Below are 17,500 nucleotides of genomic sequence, written 5' to 3'. Positions count from 1 at the left end.
CACATTCCAACTAATTCCCAAAAAATATAAATTTGTATCAAATTACAACTAGTAACTAATCCCAACATTGAAGTATTGAACAAACTCATATAAGCAAAAAATCTCAAATATCCTTCATCATGAGACATATAATTGTCACTATAAATAAGAACAAAAATTCCAACAGTAGTGATTAATATTGACATAATAGAGGTAAGTGAATCAATAAAGTAGCCAAACTCGAAAGAAAAATCATTATTGATGGTCCAAGACCATACATATTGATAGATAGAACTTCCATTTATTTGCTGAATAGACAGATCGAGCGAAAAAATCATAACTATACTTAACAATAAAATATTGGGAAAAGCCCACATACGACGAAGATTTTTTGTTGCCGTCGGAAAAAGTAGGAGTCCCATTCCTATTAAAATAGGAATGGGAAGTGGAACAAAAGGTATGATCCATGAATATTGATCTGCATGCTCCATAAAAACTTTTTTGTTATTCTTTCTTAATTAATCGTTTCTGATTCACCGGCTCTTATCTCTTTTGATTGAAAAGGAGCAATAAAATGATTGAAAAGGAGCAATAAAAAAATCGAGAGATTACAAAGTTAACTGGAATTTTCTATTCTTAATTTTTTAATCTTTCGCAACTATTTCAAAAATATTCAAATTTCGAAGTTAGAAGTAATCAAATGATCTCGCCGAGTTACTATAATGAAAAACAAAAGAATTCTTTTTTTCATTATAGTAATATTTTTCTGAAAATATCAATTATTATTTATTATTACATATTACAATAATTTCTATTTACAATAAGTTAGATACATCGATCAAAAATACAAAGAATTCCCCCCAAAAAAGTATGATATAAATCATAGAATGTCCTAGAACTTAAAAGAAAAACGAATTATTTGAGTTTGTTTATTCGAACTTATTAACTAGTTCATTTTCATCGCGGAACTGATTGATTGTCTTCCACTACAATAAATGAACCTTTTCTTGTAGGAAAGACTATCCGATATTTTCTTTATATTTACATATAATTAAAAGAAAAATGACTATTAATATAATAAAATATTCTTTTTTTTTTCAAAATTATGTATCCTTTAACAGATTAACTACGAGTCTCATTCGAATTTGGTTGAAAATGAAAATTAGGCATACCCTCTCTTCGAGCTTGACCAATTTATGGAAAAAATAAAATTCAAGTTTGCATAGGTAGATAAAATGGGTTTTACACTTTTTATTTTGATGTAGTTTTCATGTATAAATGGAGATGTATAAATTATAAATGTAAGACAACAAAAAACTGGGCGTAGATAGAAAAAGAAAGACTTTTTTTGTGTTTTTTTGATTTCATCAATTCGATTTATATATCATAATAGATATAGATCCTATTCTATCCTATAGATTTGAATGGAGATATAAAAAAGAAAGGTACCAATAAATTAAATACAAATTCTTCTTTTTTTTTTCTGGATAGTGTATGGAATATAAATAAAAAAAGGGTTATATCATATTGTTTTTTGTTCTAGAATAGAAGCATTTTATGCGATTTTCCCATCTCTATTCATTTTTATGCAATTTGTATTGTAGTATATATATAATTATAATATAATTTATAAAATCTATAGGAATAGATAAATAATGACATCAAAAGACCGATCGTTTTGTTTTAAAAATAGATGTCTTTGACATCCAACTATAGCACTGAATAACTTTTTTTTGAATGGCAGTTCCAAAAAAACGTACTTCTACATCAAAAAAGCGTATTCGAAAAAATGTTTGGAAAAAGAAAGGATATTGGGCGGCCTTGAAAGCTTTTCATTAGCCAAATCTCTTTCTACGGGGAATTCAAAAGTTTTTTGTACGCCAAATAAATTTGGAGTAATCTGAATTGGTTTAACTCGAATAGGATACAAAGGTTTTACTTTTTTGAATTTTTGAATATCTTTTTTTTCATTTCCGGGGGGAGGATTCTTATTTTCCCCATCGCCCATTTGTATTTGTTATGTTAGTGTTATAATAATTTGTTATTTTTATTCAATTTATAATAATAAATAATTAAATAATAGAATATAATAGAATAAAATTTTTTTTCTATTTATACTATAGCGGATCATGGAGCACATATATATAAGAGCTTTAACTGGATTGTCGAAACTAACCCATTAAGTTTCAATTTTGTAACTTTATGAATCATTATTTCTCTGAATTACTATATCTCCTTCCCTGTTTTCAACCCAATGGAAAAACCCTTTTCTAATTTAGTGGATATACAAATAATGTATCAATTTGAAGTGATCTAAAGAAATCCTATGTTTGTATAAGAAAATGTAAGAAAATAAATCAAGACATATTTTAGAATTCGAAATACTTTTTTGAAGTATGGTACAATTATGACAGGAATCGAAACGCTTTTTATATAACGTAACGGGTACAACCCAATATCTAGTTGGTTTGATAAATCCTTAAAACAAACGCAAAATGCTAACGATTAATACAAAAATTACATAAATCTTTTGAAATCGTTGGGTGTGGTGCTGAAATTGTGATCTCTAAAAATCATATTTTTTCATTCATTTATTCAGTCAATTAATAAGCATTTTTTTATAGTTTTTTATAGATTCATAAAAATCATACAAAAGAATGAGAAATGAATCATTAAAAAATGAAAATGATAAAGAACCCTTTTTTGTTTTGTTGAATTTTATCTATGAATTGAAGTTACAACTAGTTAGTTTAGTTCCAATAAAGGAGTTCTCTTTTAGGAAAACACAAACTAAAAAATCTCTATTGACGACCTAATTAAATAGAAAGGATAATTAAATAAATAAAATGATACAATAAATACTAAAGATTCCTTTTGAACCTTCAAATTGCTATTTCAACGAGTTGTTATTTATCAATAAAAAATTAAATGCTTCCTAACAAATTTGACATTTTACATTGAATTGACCCCTTCACCTTCAATCTCGACGATTGACTAAAAAATGGGTTATTATGATTTCGAGCAAGCCGCTATGGTGAAATCGGTAGACACGCTGCTCTTAGGAAGCAGTGCTAGAGCATCTCGGTTCGAGTCCGAGTGGCGGCATAGTATCTTCTAAAAGAGATAGAATAAGTCCTATAATGAAAATGAATTTCATTCCTGATTTCCATTCCATAAAATCTTGAAACCCAGGCTTTTTCATAATTTTTATGATTTTTCAACTTTAGAGCATATATTAACTCATATATCTTTTTCAGTCGTTTCAATTGTAATTACAATTCATTTTTTAACCTTATTCTTATTAGTAGATGAAGTCGTAGGACTATATGATTCATCAGAAAAGGGCATGATAGTCACCTTTTTCTGTATAACAGGATTATTAGTCACTCGTTGGATTTATTCAGGACATTTCCCATTAAGTGATTTATATGAATCATTAATCTTTCTTTCATGGGGTTTCTCCCTTATTCATATGGTTTCCTATTTAAAATTTAAAAAGCGCAAAAATAATTTAAGTGCAATAACCGCACCAAGTGCTATTTTTACCCAAGGCTTTGCCACTTCGGGTCTTTTAACCAAAATGCATCAATCTGCAATATTAGCACCTGCTCTCCAATCCCAGTGGTTAATGATGCACGTAAGTATGATGGTATTAGGCTATGCAGCTCTTTTATGTGGATCATTATTATCAGTAGCTCTTCTAGTCATTACATTTCGAAAGGCCATAAAGATTATTGGTGAAAACAATAATTTTTCATTTTCGTTTGGGAAAATCCAATACATGAATGAAAGAAGCAATGTTTTACTAAACACTTATTTTCTTTCTTCTAAAAATTATTACAGATATCAATTGACTCAACAATTGGATCGTTGGAGTTATCGTATTATTAGTCTCGGGTTTATCTTTTTAACCATAGGAATTCTTTCGGGAGCCGTATGGGCTAATGAGGCGTGGGGATCATATTGGAATTGGGACCCCAAGGAAACTTGGGCGTTTATTACTTGGACCGTATTCGCGATTTATTTCCATACCCGAACAAATTTGGAAGGTGTAAATTCCGCACTTGTGGCTTCTATGGGATTTCTTATAATTTGGATATGCTATTTTGGGGTCAATCTATTAGGAATAGGTTTACATAGTTATGGTTCATTTACATTAAATTAACATCTAATTGAATTGAATAAAGAGGCTAGGCCTAACAAATACTAACACAGGACGGCGTATATATTATATATAAGTATAAGAAAACTTATTGTAAGCTGTCAAGAACCTTTTGAATCGCTCCACTACTTGATTCAAAAGGTTCTAACAAAAGCCAAAGATGTCTGATTAAAATTCAATTTAATGCTTTTACCTTTTTTACTTAACTTAAACTTAAGAGAAGAAAAAAGACTTCTTTTTTTTCTTTTTCATTGTACAACGACCAATTTTAAAAACCATAGGATTTGATTTTTTTTTATTCATGAAAACTATCTATAAAAATAATTATATAGAATAGTTTCGACTTTCTCACCTGATAATGAGAGAACGAAATCCGGATAAATACCAATACCTATTACTGGTAGAAAGATAGAGATCGAAACAAATAACTCTCGTGGTCCAGAATCAAAAAAATAAGAACTTGGAGCATTAAATAGCTTGTATCCATAGAACATTTGACGTGACATAGATAATGAATAAATAGGAGTTAATATCATTCCAATTGCCATTACGAAAGTAATTAGTATTTTTGGCATTAAAAAATATTTTTGGCTGGTAATTATTCCAAAAAAGACTATCAATTCTGCAACAAAACCACTCATGCCCGGTAATGCAAGAGAAGCCATGGATAAGATACTGAACATCGTAAATATTTTGGGAATCGAAACGGCCATTCCGCCCATTTCGTCGAGATAAACAAGACGCATTCTATCATAACTCGTTCCTGCCAAGAAAAAAAGTGCAGCACCGATAAAGCCATGAGATATTATTTGTAAAATAGCTCCGTTGAGTCCCGTATCAGTTATCGAACCAATTCCTATAATTATGAAACCCATATGAGATACGGAGGAATAGGCTATTCTTTTTTTTAAATTCCGTTGACCAAGAGATGTTGAAGCTGCATAAATTATTTGCATTGTACCCACTATTATCAACCAGGGAGAAAATATGGAATGCGCATGGGGTAATAATTCCATATTGATCCGAACTAATCCATATGCTCCCATTTTTAATAAAATTCCGGCTAGAAGCATACAAGTACTGTAATGGGCCTCCCCGTGGGTATCCGGTAACCACGTATGTAAGGGTATAATCGGCGATTTGACAGCAAAAGCAATAAGAAATCCAATATAGAATATTATTTCCAGTGCGACAGGATAGGATTGATTAGCTAATGTTTCAAAATTTAATGTTGGTTCATTAGAACCGTATAAACCGAGACCCAAAACTCCTATTAATAGAAAAACGGAACCCCCTGCGGTGTACAAAATAAATTTTGTAGCCGAGTACAGACGTTTCTTTCCCCCCCACATGGATAGAAGTAGATAAACGGGAATTAATTCGAACTCCCACATGATGAAAAAAAGTAAAAGGTCTCGAGAAGAAAATGATCCTATTTGACCACTGTACATTGCTAGCATCAGGAAATGAAATAATCGCGAATCTCGAGTAACTGGCCAAGCCGCCAAAGTCGCTAAAGTGGTGATAAATCCTGTCAGTAAAATGGGCCCTATAGAAAGTCCATCTATTCCCAATCTCCAGTAAAAATCAAAAAAATTTATCCATTTATAATCTTCCGCCAGCTGGATTAATGGATCGTCCAATCGGAAATGATAACAAAATGCATAGGTTGTTAGAAGGAGTTCGAGAATGCATATACATATTGTATACCACTTAATTAGCTTATTTCCTTTATGAGGAAGAAAGAAAAGTAAAGAACCTGCAGATATTGGTAAAAATACAATTATTGTTAACCAAGGAAAATAATTCGTGGTAAAGACAAGATACACTTGGACCAGAAAAACCCGTGCTCAAAAAGGTTTTTTTTGAGCACGGGTTTTTTCAGTAAAAAAAATCAAATGGATTCAAAATGTATTCAACTAGGGTTTTCTGGACCGTATCAATAAGCTAGACCCATACTTCGAGTTGTTTCATGCCATAAATAAACTCGAACGCTCAAGAAATCCGTTGGACAAGCGGATTCACATCTCTTACAACCAACACAATCTTCTGTTCTTGGAGCGGAAGCAATTTGTTAGCTTTACATCCATCCCAAGGTATCATTTCTAACACATCGGTGGGGCAGGCTCGGACACATTGAGTACACCCAATACATGTATCATAAATTTTTACTGAATGTGACATGGGATCTATAAATTTTTGAACATCATAAAATTTCAATCTAGTAAACTTGTAAATAAATATAGTTAAACACCAGATGAATCAACGATTTACCAGAAATTTTCTAATCAATTTCCTTCGGGATCAACTCATAAGAAAGGACCAAGATACTTTGATTTCTTACGTTTTCGAAAACATGATGTAGATTCCAACATATTGTACATGCTAATTCAAATTGGTGAATCTTATAATTTAATATTATTAATATTACTTATTCAACAAAGTTGATTGATTGATACGCGTTGATTTTCTGTTACGATAAATCGAGGACACAATAGCTGATCCAATAGCTGCTTCAGCGGCTGCAATAGCTATAACAAAAATTGAGAAAATATTTCCCTTTAATTGCCGACTATCAAAAAAATCAGAAAATGTTACAAAATTTATATTAACCGCATTCAGTATAAGTTCAAGACACATAAGGGCCCTAACCATATTTCGACTCGTGATCAATCCATAAATACCGATAGAAAATAAATAGGCACTCAAAACAAGTATATGTTCGAGCATCATTGACCAACTCCTTATCAATTTCGATTCATTATTAATATGAACAATAATTCAACAGATTTGATTGACTAGAGTATAACAAAAAAAAAGAATCTATTGGAAATATATCGAATCAACGAATTTCTATTTTATACACGAGCAATATTCAAATAGAATTCAAAGAAAATGGATGCGATAAGACAGAAAAAACAGAAAAAGGTTTCATTTTGATTGCTTGCTATTCCTAGTTAGAAAGATTTATTACTGACGAGCCACAGCAATTGCACCTATCAAAGCAACTAAAAGAATTATTGAAATGAATTCAAATGGAAGAAAAAAATCGGTTGCTAAATGAATTCCAATTTGTTGACTATTACTTATCAAATCTTGTTCTATAATTTGATTTGATCTTGTAGTCCAAATAATCCCGTACCATGATGTATCTAATATAGTAGTAATTAGCGAAACAAGAATACTTGTACAAACCAACGAAGTAAGGCCATTCCCAATGGTCCACAGATTAAAATCTTTATAATATTCTGAACCATTCATGAACATCACAGCAAATAGGATTAAAACATTTATGGCTCCCACATAAATAAGGAGCTGGGCAGCAGCTACAAAATGAGAATTTGAGAGAATATAAAATAAGGATATACAAACAAGAACCAATCCCAATGAAAAGGCAGAATAAATTGGATTGGTAAGTAATACCACTCCCAGGCCTCCTAATATAAGACCCGATCCCAGAAAAACTAAAAGAAAATCGTGTATTGGTCCAGGCAAATCCATTCTGTGTAAAATAAGAGATAAATAAATCGAAATGCTTTTCATGATCTTATTGACCCGACCAGGAATTTTTTTTTATGATACGTTCCTAATTGAATAAAATCCTAATCTATTAGGCGTGAATTGCTCTAAGCACAATTATTGGATAGTTTCGTTTTTGATTCTTTTTTGTTCAAAAGAAAAGGGTATTTTGTTTTTTGAAACTATATATTTCGAAATAATTACGAATATATTAATATATTTTAATTTTCAATAAAAAGGAATCCGAAATTCTTATCAACCTGTTAATTTGTAATTGAATTTTTATTTATTGACCAAAGGCCTCATTCTTTTTTTAATTCAAACCAAACAGTCTTTTAACTTAAACCAAAACGGAACCTTAAAAGAATGAATGGGAAATTTCTCTTTACTTTAATAGAACAGGAGGTTTACTTACTGAGTTTTTCTTTGAATTGAATTCAAAATTGTTCGAATTGTATAATCGTCAATTACTGACATTGGTAAACGGCCCAAAGCAATTTGATTATAATTCAATTCGTGACGGTCGTAAGTAGAAAGTTCATATTCTTCAGTCATTGATAAACAATTTGTTGGACAATACTCAACGCAGTTACCACAAAATATACAAATTCCGAAATCAATACTGTAATTAAGCAATCGTTTTTTTCGAATATCCGTTTCAAATTTCCAATCAACAACGGGTAGATCTATAGGGCATACACGAACACATACTTCACAAGCAATGCATTTATCAAATTCAAAATGGATTCGTCCGCGGAAACGCTCTGATGTGATTAATTTTTCATAAGGATATTGAATAGTTACGGGTAAACGATTTGCGTGGGATAAGGTAATCATGAAACCTTGACCAATGTACCTTGCTGCTCGGACTGTTTGGTGGCCATAATTCATGAACCCAGTTACCATAGGGAACATATCGTGAATATCTATGAATAATTTTATGTTTGTTTCTTTCTCTTGTTTGAACCAAGTCATGAATCTCAGATTCTTTTTTTCTTTACAGTGAAAGAAGTTGGAAAGAAGTTGTTAATAATAGATTACCGAGAGAAATGGGTAAAAGAAATTTCCACCCGAGATTTAATAATTGGTCCATTCTTAACCTAGGTAAAGTCCATCGTGTTGCGATAGAAATAAACAAAAACAAATAAGTTTTAGCTAATGTAATAAAGATACCAATTGTCGTTCCAATGATTCCATTTATTTTATTTATTTCAAATAGCTCAGGGGCGAATACGTACGGAATGGAAATATTCCAACCCCCCAAGTAAAGAACTGTTACAAATAACGAAGAAAGTAATAGATTTAGATAGGAAGCAACGTAAAATAAACCAAATTTGATACCTGAATATTCGGTTTGATACCCTGCTACTAATTCTTCCTCCGCTTCTGGTAAATCAAAAGGTAATCTCTCGCATTCCGCTAGAGAAGAAATTAGAAAACGATAAACCCTATTGGCTGACGCCACAAATTCCATCCCCAAAAACCATATTTTGATTGCGCCTCAACTATATCAACTGTACTTGAACTGTTAGATAATTATAGTCGATGATAACATCACTGTTTACATCGCTAGTCCAAAACCGTACATGAGATTTTCACCTCATACGGCTCCTCGTGGGTCACAAATAAATTTTAGGACCGAATCAGTATTATTTATCTTCGTATGGTTGTAGAATAGATAGAGAAAAAATAGATTGGAAGGTCCAAAATTATACCAATGGAATTCCGTCTGCTATATTCTGAAGAATAAAAAAAAAGTGCTTCTGAATTGATCTCGCCCATTCATAATTTCAATTTTTATTTGTTGAGTAATAACTTAAGCCTTCAATAAAATACTTCTTGTAGAATATCAATAGATATTTCAACCCATTGTTTTCTATTACGAAAAAAATGAAACATTCCATTAGCTCATAAATCATGACACGGATTAGATCTCTCTATATCTATGAAAGAAAGAATAAAAAAAAAGATTTCTTTTTTATTCTTTATTGTTTCTTTTTCGTTCCTATTCTGCTTTCGGATCTGATAAAACCACGAATGGGGCTTAAACTAAAAAATAGTAAAGGATTATTTCGTTCCTGATAGTCATTACTTTAATCGGCAGATAGGAGGATACTCTGGACCGGAATCATGGGGAGTACTGCCTAGTCATTTCTACGAATTTAAAGCCCCAATTAGTATTCTTTTTATGTTATCCAGAAGTCTCTTTTTATATAATTTACATAATCTCCATTACCAATCCTTTATGTATTTTGGTGTTCCTAACCATCCACTCGTTTTTTGTTCAATCCCCCGTTTGTTTAGCAATACATGTATGGGAATCCATACAAAGGATAGCGAAAACTCTATACGGTTGATCTTTTGAGCCCGCTTCAAGCTAGATTGACTAATCAACCCGTCTTGGGGTAAAGACTTCTTCCGCTTACGTTTTCTTCCACTTAACTTTTGTACATAGGAAATGAGATTCTATTTTTTTGTTTAATTTACTGCGAATTTATAAGCTGCTTTCTTTCACTCATATATAACTATCTAATTTAGTTTATCAACTCAACTTATTTTCTAGAACGAAAGGAATAGGTAAAATAAAAGTTTCTAGTTCAACGAATCGCACGTAGAGATATTGATAAAACACATAGAGTTAATGGTATTTCATAACTAATCGATTGAGCAGCAGCTCGCAGACCACCTAAAAAGGAATATTTATTATTTGATCCGTATCCTGACATAAGAAGTCCAACGGGAGCAATACTTGAAATGGCAATCCATAAAAAAATACCGATATTGAGATCGGCTAAAATAAGGCGAGAGCTAAAAGGAATTACTGAAAAACTTAGTAAAATTGATATGACTGCTATAGCCGGTCCAATACTAAATAAACGAGTATTGCCTCTAGATGGAAGAATATTTTCTTTGAAAAGCAGTTTTGTTCCATCTGCTAGCGCTTGAAGAATGCCCAAAGGACCGGCATATTCAGGCCCAATACGTTGTTGTATTCCTGCAGATATTTCTCTTTCTAACCATACAATTACTAGTACACCTATTGTGATTCCCAATACAAGAGTCAAAATAGGGACCAACATCCATATGATCCCATAGACCTCTTTTAAAGATTCCAATGTGTAAAAGGAATTGATATCTTCTACTTCTGTCGTATAAATTATCATTTCAACGATCCACTTCTCCCATAATGATATCTATGCTACCTAGTATCGTCATAATATCAGCCAATTTCATTCTTTTAACTAACTGAGGAAGAATTTGCAAATTGATAAAACCCGGCGGGCGAATTTTCCATCTCCAAGGAAAACCGCTTTGATCCCCTATCAGAAAAATTCCTAATTCTCCCTTTGGGGCTTCCATTCTCGCATAAAGTTCTTGTCTCGGTAATTCAAATGTGGGAGAAGGTTTTTTACTAATGAATCGATATTCAAAATCATTCCATTCTGGATCCCTTTCTCGATCAAAGCATCGGATTTCTAAATTCTCATAGGGACCACCCGGAATTCCTTCCAGGGCCTGTTGAATTATTTTTATAGATTCCGTCATTTCACTGATTCGGACTAAATAACGAGCTAATGAATCTCCTTCTTTTTGCCACTGGATTTCCCAATCAAATTCGTCGTAACACTCATAATGATCAACTTTCCGAAGATCCCATTTGATTCCAGATGCTCGTAGCATTGGGCCGGATAAACCCCAATTTATTGCTTCTTCTCCACCAATAACGCCTATCCCTTCAACTCGTTCTAAAAAAATAGGATTTCGCGTAATAAGTTTTTGATATTCAACAATTCCTGTTAAAAAATAATCACAGAAATCCAAACATTTATCTAGCCAGCCGTAAGGTAGATCGGCCGCCACTCCTCCGATACGAAAATAATTATGCATCATTCTCATACCGGTGGCAGCTTCGAATAGATCATATACTAATTCTCTTTCTCTGAAAATATAGAAAAAGGGGGTCTGTGCACCAATATCTGCCATAAAAGGTCCAAGCCATAATAGATGAGAAGCTATACGACTCAACTCCAACATAATTACTCTGATATAGCTGGCCCTTTTAGGGACTTGAATATTCCCCAACTGTTCTGGTCCATTTACGGTTATTGCTTCCGTGAACATAGTGGCTAAATAATCCCAACGCGTTACATAAGGCAAATATTGTATAATTGTTCGGTTTTCCGCAATTTTTTCCATTCCTCTGTGTAAATAACCTAATATTGGTTCACAGTCAACAACATCTTCACCATCTAGAGTAACGATGAGACGAAGAACACCATGCATTGATGGGTGGTGAGGCCCCATATTGACTATCATAAGGTCTTTTTCTGTAGCTGATAGATTCATAAGTTTTCCTCGATTCATTCTTACATGAATTGTTGAAAACGAAAACAAGTACATCAAAATGAAAATCTAATAAATCGACTAATTCAAAATTTGCAAATTAACGATTTTTTGATTCCCGAATATCCAACTCACCAATTAATTCTTTATAACGTATTTTATTTGTCTTTGATAAATAAGATAGCAGTCGTTGACGTTTTCCTAGAATTTTACGTAGACCTCTCTGAGATAAATAGTCTTTTTTGTGCAATTCCAAATGTGAAGTAAGTCTTCGTATCTTATTGGTGAAACTAACTATTTGAAATTCAGCAGACCCCCTGTTTTCTTCTTTTTTCTTGAAAATAACTGAGATGAATGAATTTTTTACCATAAAACCAAAAAATTTCCCCCTTTTTTTGAATGTGAATTTTACTGATCAGTAATAATAATACCAGTCATTTTGATATACACGATGATTTTAAGTTCGTTATGAACTTTATCATTTTTTTTTTCAAATAAAATTAATCAATCCGGGTTTCGATTTGATTCGTATAGGGATACAAAAGAGTGAGAGATTTCTACAAAGAGAAAATTTTAGAGTTCAAATAAGAGGATTTTGTTGATTCATTTGTCGATCTAATTGATATGTATGTCATTAAATTAGTATCGTGTATCAGAATAAAATGTAAGACAATCCTTGTGACCATCTATTTGTTTTCATATACCCGTCACGATACATACATAATATAGGGGAAAATGTACCATTAAAATGTACCATTAACGAATTTTCAGACGCGGATACATACGGATCCTTATCATACTGAAACGACTGCCGTTATTAGTATTAAACCAATATCGATTCATACAAGCTAAATCTTCTAATCGATAATTGGGCCAAAGAAAGAACTTTAATTTAATTAGTTTCTTTTATCACTATCAAGATGTTTGTTTTAGTCAAAACTTGACCACAGTTTTTACATTATTTAAAAATACTGCATTTCTATGCATACCATTTTTATCCCTGGAATTGAAAGAAATTCGAATTCGCAATTCTCGCCGGTGGTTAGGGGATAAAATATTTTCAGGAACAAACAAATCATAATGATTTTTGTCTTTATTTTCAGTCATCTTTTGATGTCTTGCAATAAATTCATAAAAATGATTTTTATCAATATAGTTTTTTTCTTGGTATCTTTGATTAATTTGGTGTTTATTTTTATGAACCAACAAAATACTTATAGTTTGATATAGAATAAATTGTCCATCATTTTTTACCGACAGACGAACTGGATCGATAATCAATATTCCTTTTTTCATTAATTCTCTAAGAGTTAAATCCTTCTGAATCATCAAAATATCCAGATTCATCTCTCCCCGTTGAATAGAGGATATAACAATTTCGTTTGGATTTATCAGTCTAAGCAGGAGGCAATATACTTTGATATTATTGATTATTCTTTGATTTAAAGAATCATCCCATCTCAATTGAAAACGCAAATACCTTTTTAGGAAGAAATCAAGCTCTGCTTCCGTGTTGCTCTTGTATTGCTTTTTCTTTCTACGTTTTTTTTGTCTGATTTATCATAATCTTCTTCAACATCTTTTTCTTGGTTTGAGAGAACGGATTTAAAATTTCCTTGTTTTTGTGCATCTGATACAAGACCCCCTTCACCTATGGGTTCTTTTTCTTCTTGATTTCGATTCTCTAATCCAATAATTTGTTTTTCGTTTGGTGCTATAAGGGAGTCCCTTTTTTTATTTTCAATAATATTTTTATTAATGTTCCTATTTCCATTAAAATTGAAAAGAAGTAATTTTATTGGTATGATCCATGGTTTAACCTTATATGCATTATATAGCAGCACAAATTCTGGGAAGAACCAAAGTTCTAGATTCGGTATAGGATGACTTAGTATTTCTTCATTCAGTCCCATCCAATCAAAATGGCTTCCTTTTTTATTGGATGGGTTGCTTTCTTGATCTTGATAAATTGTGAAATAAAAAAGGTCCATTTTATCAATTATTTGATAATTCTTAACCACAGTCTTAATATTTTTCTTACTCTTGGTACTGGTATCGACCCAGGACTCAATATCGACCTTATTTCTAAGACAAAAATCAAGAATTCTCCAATTAAAAAACTTTCTGTGCGAAAAATTCCCCATAGCATCTAGGATATCGCCTTCTCCTAGATAATTATGGATGGGGATATCCCTCAGTGTATCAAAAAAATTTTGTTTATCCATGTTGTAATGATAAGAACTCTCTTCCCTCTTATTTACTTGGAATGGTGATCCATAAGCATACGGGTCCCTCTTATCTTGATAATTAATAGATTTATATGATAAAAAATCATATCCATAGTGTTTTTTAAAATTAGATTTTTTATATTTTTGTTCTTGATTCAGTTTATATTCTTGAGTTAGTAATGAGTTCGCTTGAAAATCATTTTTTTTCGTAATGAATTAATCTTTCTTTTTCATCTGAATCCCATTTTGTTAAATGTTTATTTTGAGCCAGATAGTGTTGATTGACTCTATTTCGCCATTGTCCTGGTCCTAATTTTAGCCATCTATTCTGAACTAAATCGTATTGATAACGACTCCTTAACCAGTTTTTCCATTCATTCATTCCAGAATGCCAAACAATTTTCTGTCTTAACCCATAATGATGTCTTAATCTGGAATGAGATACTCCCCGTTCTTCAAAATAATCTTTTATTTCATTTTTAAGAAAAAGAGATGTTCCATGATATTGAAGGATAGGTTTGAATTTATAAAAACTAATAACTTGGGTTTGTGATAATTTGTAAAATACATATGCTTGTGAGAGGAGGATAAGTCACAAAAGCTTTTTCATTTTATTTCTAATACTAATATTAGAAAGTGAAGAAAGTGAGGTTTTTATAGTTGAAATAAAATGAGTTGTATTTTTAGTTGTTTTATTAATTCTTTCTTGATTTGCTTCATTATTGTGAATGAAGTTCTCAATCATTTTTTTTGTTGATTCAAGAAAAAGTTGGGTATTGGTTCTTGGAATATTAATGATATATAGAAGAATATCCATGTATATCTTTTCAATGAAAAAATTTATAAAAAAATAGAATTTCCGGATTAATCGAATATTTCTTCTTTTTACTATTTGCCAAAATTTTTTTGATGATTCTAATATTTTATCCTGATAACTTATTTTGTTAGAACTACTATTTATTTCTTGAGTTAGAAATTCGTTTTTCTTGTCTTTTATAATTAGAATTTTTTGTATTTGATTTTTGATTGTGTTTGTTCTCTTAGTCAGATCTTTTATTTTTTTTTCGGTTAATGAATAATTTGTCCACGCCATAGATTGAATTTGAAGGGATGATTTGTGAATCATCTTATTACTGATTATCGAATCCTTTTTAGTTTCGCCCAATTCATATGGTTCTCTCAACCCAAAAAATGGAATTGGATTTATTTTTGAAAGTTCTTTTATTATTCCTTTTAGAAATAGAATGCTTTGAGTGATACATTTTTTTGTTTCTTTTGAAGCTTTTCGAAACAATTTAGTTTTTTCTTTTAAAATTGTTAAAGCTATAAAACATTTCGTTTTCCATTTTTTTATTTTTTTTTTTAGTTCTTTAAAAATAGGCTCAAAAAACGAACGCCGTTTTCGAGGAGAGCCGAAAGGTAGTTCAGTTTCCATTCCCCAAACTGTTAAAAAGCAAAAATCATTCTTTTGACCTTTCTTTTTTTTCATTGGATCTTTATGAGAGGGTTGTAGTTTAAATCTGTGCCAAGGTTTCAGGCAAAAAGGAAATAGGATCTTTATCTGAATACCGTCTGTTAACCAGTTTTTTGGAAATTCTGTTTCGGATAATTGAACACCATTATAAGTGCATTTAACATGCATTTCTCGATTCCAATCCGTTAAATCCTCAGACCACTCAGGAAATTGAAATAATAACATACGGGCAATGTTTTTAACTATTATCAGTGAAGGTAATATAATATATTTTCTAAGAATTGATTGGGTTATTAACACGGAGCCCCTTATTACTTGAGCAAGTAAAAGACTATCCCAAGCTTCTGCTATTTCTATCCTCATTTTCTCTTCTCTTTTGTATTTTTCTCTTTTGGCCTCGTCTTTTTTCTCGATCTTTTTTTCTGTATAATCAGAAATTTTTGATTCTTTGTTTTACATATCCAATTTCGAGATATTCGTTTCAGCGGTCCAGAAATATCAAAAGAAAAAAAGAGTGGTTTGTCTACTCTGTCCAAAAAAAGGGGGGAATGTACATTTGCTTGAAACAGCTCCCAAGTAATTGTTTTACGCCTTTGGGCACGCATGGAACCCTTTATTATGTCGCGCCGAAAATCCGATTGTTGCGAATAGCGTATCAAAGCCACTTCGTCTGTTTGATCAGGATCATTAGCATCCTTGGTATTAGTATAAGTATCGGCGTTTGCCTGGTTATTAGTAAAAATCACGACGCGCTTGGATTTTCTTGAACGAATTTCATGCTCTGCTGTTACATTTTCCTCGTTTTCTCCCTCCTGTTGTTCTAAATCGTCGATTAATTTGTATGACCATCGAGGAACTTTTTTACTTATTTCTTTTATTCCAATAGATTTTTTTCTAATTGTTTGATTGTTGGGATTAGTTATAACTATATTGAATAAAAATTTCAAAATTTTGACTCGATCCTCGGAATCGATATTTCCCTGTTCATCTTCTGTCAATGTCAATAAAGAGAGTTCTTTTCTGTTGCTAATGATTTTATATTGAGTGTATCTAGTGTCTGTTCAAGGTCGTGATAATCAGTAGTAAGAAGTAGAGCATGAATCTTATTTATCCAAAATGGATCCGTGTTTTTTTTATAAGTTTGATTTATGCTTAAAGGGGAACCCCATTTTTTGATTCTTCCGCGGTAGGGTCCATGCAAGAAAGGATCATATAGTTTAGGCAAGTATTCTCGTTTAGTTTCATTATTAGAGAATCGAGTCCTTTTTTCAAGTATGCCCAGATCAAAAGATTCCTTATCTAAAGATTCGACTCTTTTTATAAACTCCTTACTCAAATTTCTTCTTTTTAGTTCATTGATAAAACTCCAATCAGTATACAATTCATCAGAAAACCATTTTTCTGGTGTGAAAAAATATATTTTTTTTTGTATCATTTCCCCAAAAGTTGCTAAACTGGGTGGATACGTAAAAGATATTTTTTCTTTTCCATCACTTTGACATGTATAAAAAAAATATTGTGACATTTCATTTTTTATAGCATTTTCAACCCGGTCATTTTTTATATATCGCAAAGGTCGATTCCATCGTTTAGAATCAAAAAGAAGTGTCACAAGAGGTTTTTCAATCCATAATAAATATTTATCTTCTTTTTTTTTTAATATTTCTAACTTCGAACTTTCTTGATTCCCATCCAGATAAGAAGTTTCATAAACCGGTCTATTTTTATAGTATGTCTCTTTAAAACGAAAGTGGAATTCGCCCTTTATTTTTTTTTTTTTCTTTCCAGTCACTC

General features: G+C 31.5%; 2 protein-coding genes across 2 annotated transcripts in view; both read right to left on the bottom strand.

Moving 5' to 3' along the window:
- Positions 1 to 6,783: 6,783 nt before the first annotated feature.
- LOC128288500 (NAD(P)H-quinone oxidoreductase subunit H, chloroplastic-like) lies at positions 6,784 to 12,316 on the bottom strand. Its single transcript, XM_053024879.1, has one exon. It carries the CDS (start codon positions 12,059 to 12,061, stop codon positions 10,826 to 10,828), a length of 1,236 nt encoding a protein of 411 aa, XP_052880839.1. The 5' UTR covers positions 12,062 to 12,316; the 3' UTR covers positions 6,784 to 10,825.
- A 281-nt stretch (positions 12,317 to 12,597) lies between these two features.
- The window catches only part of LOC128288499 (protein TIC 214-like), a 6,300-nt gene continuing 1,397 nt past the window's right edge, over positions 12,598 to 17,500 (bottom strand). Inside the window, 8 exon segments of the mRNA XM_053024878.1 lie at positions 12,598 to 12,912; positions 12,915 to 12,935; positions 12,938 to 12,961; positions 12,964 to 13,554; positions 13,557 to 14,440; positions 14,442 to 16,161; positions 16,164 to 16,727; positions 16,730 to 17,500. The exon segment at positions 16,730 to 17,500 is cut by the window's right edge and continues 1,397 nt beyond it. Of these exon segments, the coding sequence (XP_052880838.1) occupies positions 12,761 to 12,912; positions 12,915 to 12,935; positions 12,938 to 12,961; positions 12,964 to 13,554; positions 13,557 to 14,440; positions 14,442 to 16,161; positions 16,164 to 16,727; positions 16,730 to 17,500 (4,727 nt within the window). The 3' untranslated portion in view covers positions 12,598 to 12,760.

Source organism: Gossypium arboreum, unplaced genomic scaffold, assembly GCF_025698485.1.
Source record: "Gossypium arboreum isolate Shixiya-1 unplaced genomic scaffold, ASM2569848v2 Contig00225, whole genome shotgun sequence".
NCBI lineage: Eukaryota > Viridiplantae > Streptophyta > Magnoliopsida > Malvales > Malvaceae > Gossypium > Gossypium arboreum.
The sequence above is the reverse complement of the archived record's forward strand: the minus strand, read 5'-3'. Positions and strand labels throughout refer to the sequence as shown.